General features: G+C 37.2%; 1 protein-coding gene across 1 annotated transcript in view; it reads right to left on the bottom strand.

Annotated features, from left to right (window-relative positions):
* Positions 1-405: 405 nt before the first annotated feature.
* The window catches only part of LARP7 (La ribonucleoprotein 7, transcriptional regulator), a 29894-nt gene continuing 12600 nt past the window's right edge, over positions 406-17699 (bottom strand). Inside the window, exons 8-13 of the mRNA XM_082050926.1 lie at positions 16635-16770; positions 13538-13677; positions 12533-12651; positions 9600-9759; positions 7106-7197; positions 406-821 (exon numbers count right to left, since the gene is read on the bottom strand). Of these exons, the coding sequence (XP_081907052.1) occupies positions 741-821; positions 7106-7197; positions 9600-9759; positions 12533-12651; positions 13538-13677; positions 16635-16770 (728 nt within the window). The 3' untranslated portion in view covers positions 406-740. The remainder of the gene's footprint in view (positions 822-7105; positions 7198-9599; positions 9760-12532; positions 12652-13537; positions 13678-16634; positions 16771-17699) is intronic.

The raw sequence follows: 17699 nt of genomic DNA, 5'->3' as shown, positions 1-17699 counted from the left end.
TGCAAGTCTACAATGTAATACTTTAAAGAACCACATTAAGATCACCATCCTAACTCAAGAACTACACAGCTTTAACACATCTGTATGCAAGAATTATTTCTGGAGTTAAGAGTTATCAGAAGTAACAAAGGTTTTCTTATGTCTTTCCCCAAAAATTCTTTTTAAAAAGTCTAAATTCACTATAGTGTGCACTTCATGTAAGTAAATTTTCTTCCAGACTTCCCAATGACAGATTTTCTGACAGTCCTGGCCACTTTACAATACATGGAAGATTATATAGTCATTCTATTGTATTTTTGCAACAGATTGATGGACTAAACAGAGGCCTAGAGAGGTTTATTTAGCATTTACCAGTTTCATTATTTATAGTGGCAAAAACAGACTGAAGAATTAGAGACGAACAACTGAAAATTTCTCAAGCATTTTATTTTTAACCTAGTGTATAAAACTTCAACATACAAAAAAAAAAAAAATCAGAAGTGAACTAAAGCAAGATCTCTTAATACATTTTTTTCTCCAGAAAGCTTTACCTAAAGGCTCAGAAGCAGTAAACATTCAGCCTATTTAAAAACAGGATTCAGAACAGTCTTTATACTTGCAGTCTGCAGAATTATGGAACAAATGGACCAGTTTTTGATGCCTTTAAAAAAAAAAAAAACAAACTTCGTTTGCTGTAAGCGGTGGTATCTGTGGTAGTTTAACACCTAGTTCACTTTCAAGTGACACACAATCAGTCTTGATTAGTAATCTTCGGTGAAGCGAATATGTTTACTTGTCTGTTGAGTCTTTTCAAGTCTCATTCTTTCCGCTTTAGCAATCAGCTGTAAACAGGAAAAATATTGTAGAAAATATTAGAGGAAAATGATAGTTATGATTTTATCCCACAGTCATGAATATATTATTCACTGATTTATCAAACTTCATAAGAAAAACTACATCTTTGAACAGCTAAGTTACCATGTACTGACAAAAAAAAAAAGTAAAGCAGCCCTGGTATAATTTCAATATTGCCTCAGAACGATATAAAATAGCACATCTCTTTCAATCTCTGGACAGTGCAGCACCTTTCATTGCATCCCTTCTTCCTCCCAACATGGTTGAAGAGAACAAAATTACAGCTTCAAAAATCTCAAAACACAGTCTCATACACTAAGTTTTAAAAGCCTACCCTTTTAGCAGATTCATGCTGTCACTGATGTAAGAAAAACAAGGCCTTAGGAGTATTGTCTCATTTTCTACAGTCAGCAAAGAAAAAAACCACTGAAATCCAGATGGGGACCATCCTTCAGGCTGGGCAAACAGCACAGTACAGATTACAACGCTGCTGAGAATTAATCTCGAGAAATAACCTTGCGGTTCAGAGGAACAGTGATGCTGAAGAGAAGCTGCCAAACTCACATAACCAATTGACATGAGATAAATGCTTTCTGACCGCCTGCAAAACGAGGGGCTACTTTTCAACCTTTAGATCCCTCTGCATGACAAGAGGGGGACAGAAGATTAGGTGATATATTATTTAGAAGTAGAGTGCTTAGTTTGTATTTAACTAATAATTAATACAAGTATTGTAAGTAAGAAACTAAACAATTATACCTAACATCATCGATCATTTCTTAGTATAGATGTACTGTATGTCAACATTTTCAAAAATTGTAATGCATATGTAATAATTATGTGAATAGAAGCAATGCAAAAGCACCAAGTCACTGGAGCACTTATGGACGGGAGCACTTATGGATTATTGCAGTTACCAATAGGACAAGGGGGCATGGGCTTAAACTCTGCCAGGAGAAATTTAGGTTGGATATTAGAAAGAAATTATTTACAGAGAGAGTGGTCAGGCATTGGAATGGCCTGCCCAGGGAGGTGGTGGACTCGCCGTCCCTGGAGGTTTTTAAACTGAGATTGGACATGGCACTTAATGCCACAATCTAGTAAACGGATTAGAGTTGGACCAAGGGTTGGACTTGATGATCTCTGAGGTCTTTTCCAACCCAGTCGATTCTGTGATTCTGTGATAATCCCCAGTGTTTCCCCAGCACTGATAAAATAAAGAATGCCGCTTAAACTTAACAGCAGAGTCAATTATACTGTTATTTCTTAGTTTCAATGCTAGGAACTCCTAACTCAAAACCTCGTCTGACCAGGTATTTGTTTGTTCTCAGTTGCATTTTAGTGAGATTGACTATATTACTAGGGTAGCTGGGACTGGTTTACTTTTCCACACAAAATGGAGCTGTAAGTGCTGAACAGTGAGTATTAACAGAAACCACACGTCTCAGTCCTGTAATATTACAAGTACCTGCAGCTTCTACCTTTGACCAGACAACCTTTCACTGTGGCAGTAGTTCTGTCTCCCTCCTGCTAAGGCAGCCTTGCTTGCCCTGCAGGAGACTATGAACACCTTCAGTCCACCACTCCCCCGACATGCAGAGCTCCATGGCAGTTCAGGGACTCTCACAGTTTACCTTCTCCCTGGAACAGGACATTCCTCTCCACCCTCACAGCTTCACACTTTACACAGGGAATCCAAAGCCACACTTGTGCATAGCTAAATCCAGTTTCCTATAGAGATACTAGGGTATCTGGGATCTTTTAGGATATTTACACTTCAGGCCAACAATCTCAGTAGGAATGCCATACCACCCACTGCAGGCCAAACTGTTGTTTTGCTTTCTTGCAAAGAGCTAAAACCACAAAGTAACTGGAAAGAAAAACATTACTGCCATAATTTGGATAATACGAAGTTTATCTCCAGTTTTCCAGTTTGTTTCTGTTTCATGTATTTGTTTCAGAGGACACATGTGCAGTCACTAGTGTGACTGCATATTTCTTAGCAGATGAGAAAGCTGCTCCCAGTACAGAGGTACAACAAATGCTCTTGTGGAATATAACTAACCTGCTAATTTTCAACTTCTGTGTACTGTGTCTTCAGGCAGAGAACAATTTTAAAAACATACTTGTCTTTAAAGCATCCATATTAGAACACTCACAGTACTGCAACAAAGTCATGGTAATACCCAACAAAGGTACAAGCTTTGTTACTGTGATACCCCATAAGATTCCTTAACCATAGGCAAGAGCTCATGAGGTAATTGTTACATGAATAAGATAGGAAAAAAAAAAGATAATACATAAAATAAAAATGTAAAGAACAAGACAGGCTGCCTAATCTGAATTTAAAAAGTGAGAAAGCAGGAAACTCCTATGAACACAGGCACATCTGTAATGCATCTGCGTAAAATCCACATTAACCTATCTGATGGAGACTACTAAAACATTTAGCTGGTGCTGAGACAAAAGGGAGACTTGCTCACTAGGCAATCCAGTACAGTTTGCTAGGTTTGAAAAGTTTCACATATAAATAAAATTATTTACTATTTATCCATATGACTGTGGTCACCACTACGTTCTGCAGACACTGCATGTTGTACACAGCATGAAAGTGCAAGCTGTGCTGCTGCATCGGTGACCACACTCAGGAATTACACCCTACACTGACATTGCACAGATGCATTGTTTGCTGTGCTGCAATGTAAATTACACTACCACAGTTGTACTGCTACTTCCCCCCTACACCCCCTAGCATTTAACTTGATTGGAATCCTTAACATGTTCTCAACAGCAGCAGACCATAACTTCTGACGGATGAATTTCTCAAGCATTCTCCAGAAATAAATTGATCTAAAGGTGTAACTAAGGGTTACTTTTATTCTCTGGTATCTGAAAGCAAAGGATAAAAAGAGTTAAGCCCTAAAAAGAAGCGAGGAGTACAGTAGCGCATTCGTTCAACGTATGGCATGGAGAATCACCAACACCGGAAGAAAAGCCAAAAGTTATAAATTGCCTAGTTCATATCAGTGAGTGTTTCTATACCAGCACCTCAGAGCTAGAGAATTTTTAAGAGGCCTCAAGGCTTCTCATTTTCAGCTAATCAATGCAGTGCCACCACATATTTCTAAGTACACCACTATTACTGTCTCCAAACAAGTACCCAGCCTTTCCAGAGATACCAACTTCATAGAACCAGGGAAGGGGGCTTATTTGTGCCCTGGAGTACGACCTCTCCCCACTAGTATACAGAGAAGAAACCGGTCAGTCTAGCAAGGACACAGCCCCGGAGCCCCAGGCATCATCAGAAGAGACCAGTGTAGGCTGTGCCCAGGCATTCCCACTATCCTCCCTTCCCATATGTTCTGCAAATTATTCCACCCTTCTCAAATACCCAATTCTCACTTCCTCCCCGAATGCCTTTCACTTCTACCACCACTCCCACCCTCTTAAACTTCATTTCCTTCTAGGCAAGGGGGTGTACAAGGTGTAAACTGGGCTCAGTAGCACCTCCCCCAGCAGACAAGTACCCAGGTGGAAAGCTTGCAGGCACTCCTGCCTTTGCTTTGAGAACAGAAGACTTCAATCAGTTTAGAGAGTTTAAGGCTACAGACTGATGAATTGCTTTAGGTATGAATAAACTAAACGGCAACAGCCCTAAAGAAGCAGTTCTGGCAAGGAGGATTTAATCTGCATCACTAAATCACTAAGGTTATTTTATCACACAGTTGAACAACAGGCTAAAGAGAACACGGGAATGGGCAGCAGAGAGGAGTACAGAGGTTACAGAAAGCCAGTGACCACGCTTGGGGGCAAAGCCTTGACAATAAATATTGTTTTAACTCCAAAGGACGGCGAGGCATTAGTCCCAAGTTTTGGGGAACCTTTAGATACCTGGTCTCTTTTGGACATTTAGTTTAAGAACTATGCCATAGAAAGTAAAATCTCTAGCACAGCTTTTTGGGGGCAGGCATTACGCCAGAAACCCTCTGCTGAAGTGACCATTAACCTTTATCCTGGCATCCCACAGGACTCCACTGCAGGAAAGCTGAGTAAGCCTGGACTTTGGAAAACACCCGGAAAATAAGTTACCCTCAGAAGCACCACTCTGTGCTCTGTTACTGTGTACTGCCTGTAATGTGACACAGTCCATGCAACAATGACTGTATTATTCCCATCATTATTATGATAAATACATTGATATCACTGCAGCTACATAGCTTTTATGGATATAACTTTTAAGCCTACATTTAAACACTAATTAAAGGATCTCAGAAACGCTGTCTTTATTACAAGTATAAAACAGTTAATAGGCAAATGCTCATCTTCAAAGAGAGATCTTGTAAGGGATTTTAAAGCCCTTAACAGAATTGATCTTTACAAGAAAGATACACTAACGGAATATTCAGCTGTACATGTTTAATTATGAATTAATCTATTTTTTTCCTTCCTTTTATTGGAACCTTCAAAGAAGTGAACTTGTGAGTACTTTGGGAGAAGTTTCAAATAAAATATTACAATTAACATTAATGATCAGAGAAAGAAACAATGTTTTCCTAATTATCTGGAAGTAAGGAAACAGTTAAGACTACAATGAGGCATTCTTTTCTTGATGTTTTGCTTAACAGTGTTAGCATTTAAATAGTATTCACTAAGCTTTGAAGTTAACACCTCCTGGTGTTGCAAGGTGATGTGTAAGGGGGAGGAGCAGGAGTTTGCATCCTTGCTGCTCCTTTTGTTAGGCAGAACTGAGACAGTTCAGACTTGCAAGCCTCAATGAGGTACATTACTGGCTAATTTACGCCAGTTTGGTCAACAAGTACCAGTCTTCCAAAGATGAAGAACAGAAACCTGAGAGCAGGACACCTACAGTCCAAATTCAAGTCAAAGGTGCCTGGTACCTTTTGTTTAAAAAAAAGTAAAAGTACATTAAAAAAAAAAAAAAGAATAAAAACCACTGGCAGCACCCTGTAAAAGGCTCTAAAGTGTACAGTTTTCACATTACGTTACTGCTTATATTAAAGAATAGCGGCTAGAGCCAATGCTATTTTTATGCTTTTAAAAAATTAAATCAGTCATTTGGGGAAATTCTTTGTGCACATCTTTGTTTAAAAGAACTAGATTCGTTTGATCTCTGAAAGAGCATTTAGACAAACAAGATAATACATGCAAAATACACCTTGTGCAAGACAAGGTTCTGACCTGTATAACTGCTGTTTTTTTAGGTGAATGTAGTATTTATTTTATACTATATATGGAACAACTAGGAAATTTTTGGTATTGTGTGCATCACGGGCACATCTAGTAAATGAAAGTTACAGCAAGTCTCTAAAGTCACCAGAAAATAATTAAGGTCAGATGATTTTGAAGTTTTACAAGCAAGAGCATAAAGATTCAGCTTAAAGCCAACGCGGAAGCCTTATCTGCAATGTGTGTGAAGTAAACATAGCAATAAAATGTCTGTGAAATGCTCTTTGGCTCCTCTCTGTCGGGTAAAGGAGCTCACTGTCCTAATCAAAAACCCTTCAAGCCTGGAATGATCTTGTGGGACAGGAGTGGAGACTGCAGACTGCAAGTTCATTGCAACACATTCTCAACACCACGGCCTGAGAAGCACACCAAGGTCAAGGCTGGAAGGCTATTTCAGATGAACCACAGTGCTAGAGGTAGTAAAGGCAGCGGTTTGACAGAGCAAGAGCAAGCAGACTCAAGCTCCTGTGTGCTCTGAGTTCACTAGATGTTAGGCAGTTCTGGTCTGGAAGTTGCTCAGCTACGGATGCTGGTAGCAGCATTCAGATTTGTCAGGAACAGGACATACACACACTGTTGCAAAGGCTCTTGACTGCACTAGGAACTGTACATTTTAAAAAATGTGCAAATTGTGAGAAAATTAATTCATTCTGAAGAAAACCATCTTATTTAACACGCTAGAGAACAAACCAAGAGCAAATCAGGACTAAAATTTAATGAGTGCACCCAGAGTTTTAAAGGAAATCCAGCTTACAAACTAACTTCATACCTTCAGTCATGTCCTTAACTTTCTCTGATTGTCTCCCTACAGACAAGCCCTGCATTTGGTATTGGACCAGGAAAGCCACACATTCTCTATTTTGTGGCTGTAAAATCCTGCTGCGAAGTCAGTAGAAAGTGGTCTAAGTGGATTAAATACAGAACCAAATGTTAAAGTACCACAAAACGTAGACCTATGCAGAAAGAGAGTCCTATTTTCAACTGTGGCCATACAGGAAAAAGAAAAACCTGACTTGCAAGTTACCTTCTCAGTACCCCGCTTCTTTTCTCGAGGCTGGTTAAGTTTAGCTTGTCTGTCCACCAAAATCTTCTGCCAGTAACGTTGTTCATGATCGCCTTGAAAAACAAATTAACATTACAGTGCATGAACAAAAGTATTCAATACAAGTAGATGCAGTGTTTTCAGCTGTGATGAGGAAGAATCTTTCTAAGGTAAACATATGTGAAAATACCTGTTAGGGAAACCTAACGAGTCCATTTAGTCTTAAATTTCCTAGTCAGAGAAGTTATACAGCATTGCAACATCTGACCAACACACACGGAGGTGAACGAAGGAAAAAACACTGTCCAAAGAAGCTTAAAGCTGACACTGACGTCTCTGCTCTTGTACAGGCTGGAGCAGACCTGAATCAACGTCCTATGCATTTTATTAACTTTAGGACTGGATTGCCAAGGCATCTAAGTTTTCCTGAGCAAGTAGTTTTAAAAACACAACAACAAAAAGGAAACTTGGAAATATGCAAACATCATTCTTTACATGTAATTACCAGAAGTAGCTCAGTTTTAGCTAAAGTTTCACCACAGCACTCAGAGGCCCTTTGATTTACTGATGTACTCAACTTCTGACTAATTTTAAACAGAAAAAAAAATACTGTAAGAATGGCTGAGATTGTCTTGATTCATCAAAACCATTGTTGGAAGCAAACTCGGGGGACTTTGTGGGTGTGTTTCTTAAAACATGGGGATGAATATGAGAGGAAATAATTTTGCAGGTTTTTTTCAGCAGCTGTTTTGCAGTAAGAAGCAGTTTGCCACTGTTTCCTCTGCTTTTTCCTCATTTTTGCTGATGGGAATTTTGTGAAATAATGTTGTACAGTCTCATGGGAAGTCTTCAGTTACAAGAAACTTTCCAAGTCATCTTGGAAAAGATTCCTGCAAAAGTTATGGAATTAATAATTCTGAGAACCAATTTTGCATCTATTTCAACAGCCTTATTTCCACATTCAATCACAGTGACATCTAAACATTACCATAGATGTTTAATATCTTGTTAGATGAAAAACTGAAGACATTTAGTCAAAATCAAGTCCTAAAAAGCAAGATACCGCTGGGATAGCTTTAGTCCCTGAAGTGGGAAACATTAAAGATTCTTTCCTTATTCTTGTTCTCTGTATTTACCTTATGCAACCAAGAAAAGCTGAAATCCTTACTGTGAGTCACTTCTGGGTTCTTCAGAAGCCTTCCATTCTTATTTCAATGAACCAGTTTGAAAAAAACCCCACCATTAAGACTATGAAAGGAACAATCCTACAGTGTAGTACTTAGTCCCAATCTACTAGTACACTCTTTTATATAAGGATACAAAACCAGTGACAAATACACACAGAGCACACAGCTGTAAAATGCCGTATTTCAAGCTGTTTGTGGATCTCTGGAACACAGAACACTCTGGAGACAAATCTATCTCAAAATGACGTTAGCAGCATTCAGTGAGTCTCAAACTTTAATTAACTTTGATATTATTATGAAGGTTAATGCTTCCATTATAACTCTTCCCTCTGCAATCCTTAATTGACATTTATGTGGGTTTACATCCCTGCACGCATAGAACTTGGCCCTATATAAGGATCTGTGCAGGAGTGAGGTAAAACATTTAAATGTGTAGATGAGAGAATCCCATCTGGATTGTTTTATCTGTGGTGGTGGGTGCTGTGGTTTTGTTGTTGTTGTTTTTTGGTTTTGTTTTTCCCCTCTTCACATTTAGATTTTAGTGCATGGGTATAACGTAAAAGCTGTATTAATACCATAACAAAGTTTGAGAGATTGCCCCCTTTCCCCTTATCTTCCCTGATTTTCATAAAGAGGTTTCTCTGCACTTGGAAGACTAGTCTAATCTAATGCCAGATATACACTTAGAACACCAGAGTATTCTCTGAAAAAATAACAACACACATTATGGTGAAGTTCCAAAGCAAGCTAGTACAAATTTTAGTGTAAATACAATTTAACAAAAAAGGCATTACTCTGGCATAAGCTATTCAGCTGTCTAAAAAAAAAAGGTTAATTAGAAGGCAAGTGTTAAAACCACCGTAAGTATATCCATACTGTTAGTCTTTTGTCCTGTTATTTCACACATCAGAAGTTCAGTATTTAAGAAAATCTTCATTTAAAATTATTTTGCATCATCAGAATGTTATATTCATATAGCTAAAATGTGAATTAAGGTCTATAGTCCATCGCCACTAGATGTGATGTAAATAAATTAATCTCAAAAGAACAGAATTAAGTTGATAAAGGCAAGCAAAATAATTATTTTGCTCTGAACTGTGGCAGAAAAACCCTTCCTATTTTACCAATTTCACTATAATAGCAAAATGAGAAGACTGGTGGAATAATAAAAAGGCAGTCTTTTCCACAGCTACCAAGATATCTAAATATATCTGCAAAGCTACCATGCAATACAACCCTTTTCACAGTAATTAAGTCTTCTCCAGTACTACCATTAAAAAATGTCTTACCAGTGAGAATTTCAAATTTCCAGTTGTTTTTGATCTGTATTTCTTTGTATGATTTCATGACAACCTGTGCATCCTCAGGTGTTTTAAAACGCACATGACATTCTGTGTCTCCCTCCAGCATGTCCACATAAGCAACATCAACCAGCACCGTCAAAGCATCCTATCAAGGCATGAGAGAGAACACAGACCAGAAACCAGACTTTAAAAAAGAACACAAAAAAGCAACTTTTTGACCATTCAACTTGTAAGTACTTGACATTTTCAAGAAAGCCATATAGTAGAAGGAAATAACGGAACTTTTTCATTTAATCAATTGATCTCTTGTCAATTACTTTTGAATGAATGTATTTTCATAAAAAGGTTGTAACTGAATTCTGATTTATGAGCCTACAGCTAAATACATTAATCTCTCATTCTACCCTCCAAGAACAATTTAAAGCAGTAATTCTCGAATATGTTATTATTTGCATAACAATAATTTTACTAATGAAGCATGAGTAATTGCCCATTTATTTCAATACTGTATCCTTATGATCTATTAAAAAAAAATATATACTTTTCTGTTGGACTGACATGCATCTAACTTCATTCTACACATGAAATATATAAAAGCAAGCTCATTCATGGAGGTTATTTCAGAAATGAGTAAACCAACCCTTCCTATCTTTATGAAGTGACCTCTGCCTGAAAATTTTCACTAACAGCTGAAGGAAGAAGAGCCACACATGCTCTTCCAGATGAAGTACTTCACTTGTAATACCTGCTGTTAGGGAAATTAACTAAGACCACACATTCCTAGTCAATTTTGGTCACAGCAGGCAGCTCAAGTAAGATGCTTCCATTCAAGAAGAACACACTGCTTTTAACCCTCCACTACCAAGGACAGCCTTAAAACAAAGATTACGTGCCTATACTGTGAGATTGCTAGAGAGCCAACCAAAGCTACTTTCCACTCTTAATTCTCGTATCCTAAAGTGGGAAACTACAACGACCCAAAGAGTGTACTGGATCTGGAAAATGGTATCATCTCAGAGAAGCACCTTAAGAGCAAAATGTGGAAGTAGCCAAGCAAAAAATTAAAACTACTCTGCAAAGACCTTTCCAGTGTGTGGAAGTATGCCTGCCACACAACCAGAAATACAGATCAAACCTGGAAGTTCATTAAGGAAAAAACTCCATTGCTTTATGGCAGGGTGTGCTGCTGTAGCTATGACAGTCTAGCAACATGGGCAGGGTTTTGTCAAAGTAATACTTTCAATGAAAGCAACTACTGGGGCCAGAAAAAAACCAACAAACAACAAATGAGTACGCATCAAGTACAGATTGCAGCTTCCACTGCTGACCCAAGAAAGGGCTGGTGCGCCCTGAAGATTATTGCTTCTTCCAGCTACAGTTGTATTCTGCAATTATATTTCTCCCTAAAAAGTTTGCCGTATTTGTTTGCTAACGTTTTGCCTATTTATTATTATGCCTATCTATTTATTATTTACTTCCATAAAGAATTAGTTTTCCTTGAAATACTTGCCTAAAACTAAACCACAAGAGTAACTTTTGTACCTGTAAATACCAAACTAAGTTTGTTTTCAGCTACTGTGGGAACAGTAAGCTTACTCCCTGCCCACCATATATTAAGTTGTGACACAAACTTAACACAGTGAAGCGTAAAACCACATCCAAAGGGGCCCTCAAACATGATAGTGACAACTGTAGCCTGCTCTCAGGGCCTCCAGCACTCAGATAACTGCCTACAAATACCCCTAGGCGGGCAGGACTAAGCTGAAACCATATCACCAGTTTGTTTTCAGTAAAAGAGACATCTCTCATCTTCCTTAGATTTATGCACAGACTAAACTTCACATGCTTGCAAGCAGTCAGTGACTTCAAATGGACCACTCAGTTATAAATACTGAGAAGTCTGAGAAGTCATCTCAGAAATTCCATTTTGAACCATTCTCTCATTTTCCTAAGCCATCCAAATATTTCTTCTAGCATGAGTTAAAGCTGTTCAAATTCTTTCCAGTAGTATTCATCCAAAAGTGTAATTTGTGAAAGAAAAAGTAATGTGTCACATTCACAGAAAGTTCAGTATTGGGAAAAAGCCTATTATTTCCTTTGAAAACGTTTAGTATTTCCATTTCAAAAGGATGCAGCTTAAAACTGCTATTTTTCTTAAAAGAAAATATTCTACTTAACATGTAACTTTCATATCACAACAACACAAAATTTAGGTTATTCTAACCACTTTTAAAATTGAGGAAAAAAGTAAATGTCATAGGAAAAAATAAAACACACTGGACAAGTTCTATTGCTGCCATTCTCACTGAACTGGAGGGTTTGTAATGGTCAATTTCTCACTAAAAAAAAAAATAACACAATTGTTTTCTCATGCAGAGAGCATCTTCTCACTCCCAAATTCCTGTTAATAGCAAAAACCCCAATATACTATTACAGATGTCTTGATCTGAATTTTGCCAGAATGACTGGTACAATTACAAATAACAAACATCACATCCACTTTGCTTTTAACTTCTCTTTTTAAACTAAGATTGATTTTAACAGTTATTTACTTTTAACAATATACAAATCAACCATGTTTTTCACACAGAAAATGCAAAGACATGGTAACAGGGGATGCAGATGGAAAACTACTCATCCTCCAGAACATTATTTATTTTTGTCATAATTTTCATTGTGAACTTGACATTGCTTCAAGCACCCTAAAGGCTACTTTTTGCTTTGAAGCATCCTCTTTACCATATTTTGCCGTTGTAAAATCTTCCATTAACAGCTACTAGAGAAGCATCTGTACACAACTACTGGCCAAACAAACAAAAATCAGTAAGACTTGTTTAAATGGCATTCCATATTCAAACATGTTGGGGACACTGTAAGAGGAAAGGCTAACAGCTACCCTGAGGTTACAAAGGCATTACCTTGATCTGCTTCCTGCCTGGCAGGGGCTCAGTGCTAATGATCTTCACAATTACTCCACTCACAAACTGGGGGCCCATTGTGTTGGCCTTGGCAGGAGGGGCAGAATCTTCACTGGTGGCTGGTCAATGTGAAAAAGGCGGGGGGAGAGAAAAGAAAATTACATTTATTAGTTTGACAAGCTAAAGATGCTACAAAAGCAGCAGAAATGAAACCAGAGCAGCATCGAGTATTGCTAAGGTGTGGTTTTGTTTGGTGTTTTTTTTGTTGTTTTCTTTTGTGTTGTATTTTTTTAAATCTAGGATCATGACTGTTCTCACTAGTCAATGTTAATTAAAAAAAGTCTTAGAAAAGTTTTTACAGCCTACAAGGACTCCTTATAAGAATATTTTCTATTCTATCAATCACAGTTAAGTCAAACCCTCAGTTTTCAAGTGATTAAAAAATAAGCATTACAACATTGGTATTGAAGTCAGTGATGTATAGCGGATCCACAGAAAAAAGAGCAATTCTATCTCTGAGAAATGTAAAAATTGAACTAAGGCAACATAAATAGAAAGCTACTTTTAAACATAAAGCTGATAAAACCCAATTGCAAGCCATTTTTGAATGCTGTACTTAGAGAAATAGTTAGGTAAATCCCTGCAGGTATAGTTAAGCCTAAGCACATCAGGCCAAGTTACATCACCAAAAAGGCTGATCCTCGACTACGCCTCTGCAAGGGTTTGATAATTACCTGTGAAGATCCTTAAGCTTTAAGAATGCTGTTGGAATTACTTCTTTATTCTTTACTTATATAATTCTTAAGTCCCAAATCTATCTAAACAGGTCGGGGTGGGGTGCTTTTAATAATATTTAGCATTGAGAGAAAGCACCAGCATTAGAGAAAATAATTTTGCAGTGTTTCTGGAAGATCATTGTCTTAAATCACTCTATATTTGTGTACTAGAATCATGAAAACAAGTCAAAAACCCATCACAAACAGGATTACATTTATCGTTTTTTACATTGAGACTTCCGTGCACAAGAGTCTGTTTCCATCTCTCCCACAGGTTCAGGTTTGATTTGAGACATTGTTTTCTTTAAGGCGGCCATACTGGCTTTTTGAAGGGCCAAATATTCTTGCTTCAATTCCATCCATTCGGTCCTGTAAGTGACGACACAGCAATAGGATGTCAATCGTAAATAGGAAAACAAACAAATGGGGAAATAAAAACAAAAAAAGGAAACTCACAATCAACTTAAGACAAAACAGTTTACAAATAGCTTAAGCTGAACTTGGCGAGCAGTGCAGACCCTTCTTACCATAAGATTTCTCCTTGCACTTAGGGCATATTAACAAAAATGCAGATATTGACAAAGTTTATTTTGCTGTAGTTTTTAATATTCCAGTCAAGTTCTAACAAGATCAACCTATCATTTAAACAGAGTGACTCCCAGATTTGTTTTACATATGCAGAAAACAGAGAACAGCTTGGTAAACTGTGTTTTCTCCTGGAACTACACAGAGCATAAGCACTAAACTCAGAGTTAATTCAGAGACAGTGAACTCTGAATTGACTGAATTAGTTCAGTGAACCCGCTCCTGTGTTACTATATTAAGAATCAGTCCTTTATTTTCTAGAAAAATCATTGATGGAAAATCAACAACTGGTTAAACTCACTAAAAACCTACTGAGATAAGAACATTCCTTACCATTCAAATGCATTTTGGCTAAAAAATACCACCACATGGAAGCAATTTATATATTTACATACATTTAACATGGTGATGTTTCTGCAAACAGCTAGAGCTTTGCTCCACAGAAACACAATGCCTATAGTGCCACTGTGAGAACGACTCATTGTTACCCTAATCTGTGCTATCAAACAAGCTGATAGAGGATTTTTAAAGAGGAGGATATCTTGTGGTAATGGTTTTAGCTGTTAACATTGACAACTGTATACTTCAAAAAAGCATCCAGACTCACCCAGGATCATACATTCTCAACAGAGCAAAGACATTAAAATAACAAAAGACCCACGTAATGATTCTCTGAGATAAAAAGGCAACACCATTCCATCGCAAGGTATGGTATAAATACAGGCTCAAGGAGCTACTTGTTAAGTGGAGGAAGAGAAGACCACAGGGAATGAGTCAGGCAAGTATATGCAATGCTTGTGCTCTTTTAAAACTTTATTTTTTTTTTTCTTGCTCTAGTTAACTATTGTGCTCTTTAAAACTTTTAATTTTTTTTTCTTGCTCTAGTTAACTAAAATTTAAAACTTTTTCTGTATTAGATGCAGGAGTCTCAGAATCTCAGCAGAAGAGGACATGCATCGTTTTATAACTACAATTTTTTTTGTGGACCCCTTTTACTTTAACATGGAGGTGCTTTCTGTGACTTAAAAGAAGTAAGTGCTTCCATGTTTTAGTAGAGGTGAATCCTGATCACAATACTGAAATACCCGCCAGGATTTTTTTTTTTTTGTCTTCACTTCAGTCACAAGGTAAAACGTATTTTGATTCGGGAAAAGAATGAAAATCGGCAGCAAAACAGCTGAAGGCATAACTTCCCAACAAGAACAGAAGTATATAACGTGTTGCTGAACAAGATGTAATTTTATTCAACACACTTTTGAATTTTAATGGGACTCCCTTTGCTTTAACATGGAGGTACCTGCTGCTTAGAAAAGTAAGTGCTTCCATGTTTCAGTGGCGGTGGATCCTAATTCTTGAATGCATTTCTAGAACTACATCTCAGAGAAGCCCAGTACGTGTCTTTATATTTTGTTTCTTTTGTTCAGTTAACTGCATGTATCTGCTTAAGGACCCCCATAACTTAAATGTGGATGTACTTGCTTTGTTCCTGAAAAGTAAGTGCTTCCATGTTTTGGTGATGGTGAATCCTTTTTTCCTCAACTGAACATGCTTTCCTCTTCCCAGGAAAAACAGATCAAGGACTGAAAGTATTTGTCAAAATATAACATGCCATGGAAATCTCTTTACTGCACAGCAATGAAATGGAATTCTAACAACTACAGACTTCTGTTTGGGCAGGGGAGTTTTTTCTCCCACAATATTAAGCATCTGCTTTATGTATTTGCACAGTGCAAGTGGCTTCCTTGTTAACATAAGCACAAAAAGCACAATTTTGCATCACCGTACAAGCACAAGAGGTGAGAGGACCCCCTCTACTTTAACATGGGAGGTACTTGCTGGATGCCTAAAAAAGTAAGTGCTTCCATGTTTTAGTTGCGGTGACTCCTAAAAGCCCAACAATTTTAAGCACTTTAATTTTATTTTTTTAAATCCTGGAATTGCATCATTTGGTTTAAATACACTACAGAGGAATTGAGTCATGAAAAACTCTGTTTGAACCTTTCAGCTACAGGCTAATACTGTTGCTAATATGCAACTCTGTTGTATAAAAATTGGAATTGCACTTTAGCAATGGTGATGGACTGTCAGACATGCAAAGATATGTAAGTATCAAGTTTTAAGTATTAACTTTTGAATTAAACATTCCAAAGGCTGGAAGCATTGTGAAATTGCTGTATATGAACCCGTTAAACAATAAAAGTCAATAAAATATGTAAAACTGAAAAATGTTCCTCTGCCTGATGCCACATGCCAACAACTGACCTGCATATTCTAGGAAAAACCATAAAAACATTTAAAAATTTTTCAAATGCCCATGCCTAAGTTCTGCAGTTAAAACTATATAGCAAAAAAAAAAAAATTACTTAGTGCCAGGAAAGTGTACATAAACCCATAAACTTCACGCATATAGGCTGTGCCCAGCTAGTACTTAATATGGACTAGGTATAAAAGGGCTGCATCCCGATTACAAGTTTTTTAATTTGGGCACCCCTTAAAAAAAAAAACAAAAACCAAAAAACAACAGGTTTTGTAAAATTGTTCCACATCACTCAGTACACATCACCCAGTTCAGCAGAGAAACCCCCTCCCACACAAAAAAAACACCACACCCAAAAACTCACTTATTTAGCTTAGTGGAAACCATGGAAAAATAACTGATGTCATGCTACAAATATAATATATACATACACCTCCCCATCCACCAGGTACCATAATCTACTCACACAGACTTCTTAACCTACTTTGAGAGTACTCTGAGTGGAATGACTTCTTCACCCATTTTGTGTCTTTCTTTGTGCTTTTTCTTATGTTTTCTTTTAGATTTGGAAAGAGATGTGTCTTTTTTGTCACCATCTTTGTCATCTTCTGCAGAAACCTCTACATTAAAAAAGGCCAAAAGAAAAATGTTAAATTCTAACATTACATTGGATATACCTAAAGATACAGGTATTACATAATACAGCCTGAATAAATATTTCCATAAAATGGTGTAATATTCTTTACTTTGTTCTACCCAAGTCTAGCTTCTAATCATGGATTCTTGTCAACCCAAATGCGATTTCAATGCAGCTGTTAATCCCATCTGTTGCTTTTTTCCTCTTATCTCATGTAAGAAACAGGGGTCATCTGCATTTTCTTTTGTATTTTTGTCTTAACCAAGGTTTTTGTACTGTTGCCATTTGCCTAGGCTATTTAATTCAGATTTACTTCAGTGAAGTTCTATTGATATTAACTTCTTTGAACTATTTTTACTTCTGATGAGATTTACCTGCTTCAGTGTTTAAAGTTCTTTCCTATTCTCCATATAGCTTATCTCCTTGGAATGACTCATCACCAGGTTTAAATTTAACTGCAGGGAACTCCACATATTCCTAAACTGACATTGTTATGCCTCTATCATCATTTTTCACCTACTGACCCAAGCAGAACAACCTTTTGCCAGTTTTCAGTCTTTCAAAGACAGAAATTCAGTGTCCGAATCTTTCACTAGCACTTGAAAGATTTACTCAATAATCCTTAACTCAAGGAATAAACCTATTAGTCTCCAAAAGTCAGTTGACTAAAGCAATTGTATTACACAGATGACACTGTTACATTTCTTGTTGCTTTCCAGCCACGTGCATATCAAAATTCCTATTTACTTAGGCCACTACAAACACAATTTCAGCTGCAAATAACACAGTATCTTTAACTGTGCTTTGCTCCTTATCTAGATTTTTCCCTCATTACTAAGCCTACCATTTCTTATCTATAAGAGGCACATCTGCCATTTGGTTTCATTCATACATATAAATAATAAAAATGCT

The sequence above is a fragment of the Streptopelia decaocto genome, assembly GCF_964273445.1.
Source record: "Streptopelia decaocto genome assembly, chromosome: 4".
Lineage (NCBI taxonomy): Eukaryota > Metazoa > Chordata > Aves > Columbiformes > Columbidae > Streptopelia > Streptopelia decaocto.
This window is presented reverse-complemented; position numbering and strand designations above follow the sequence as displayed.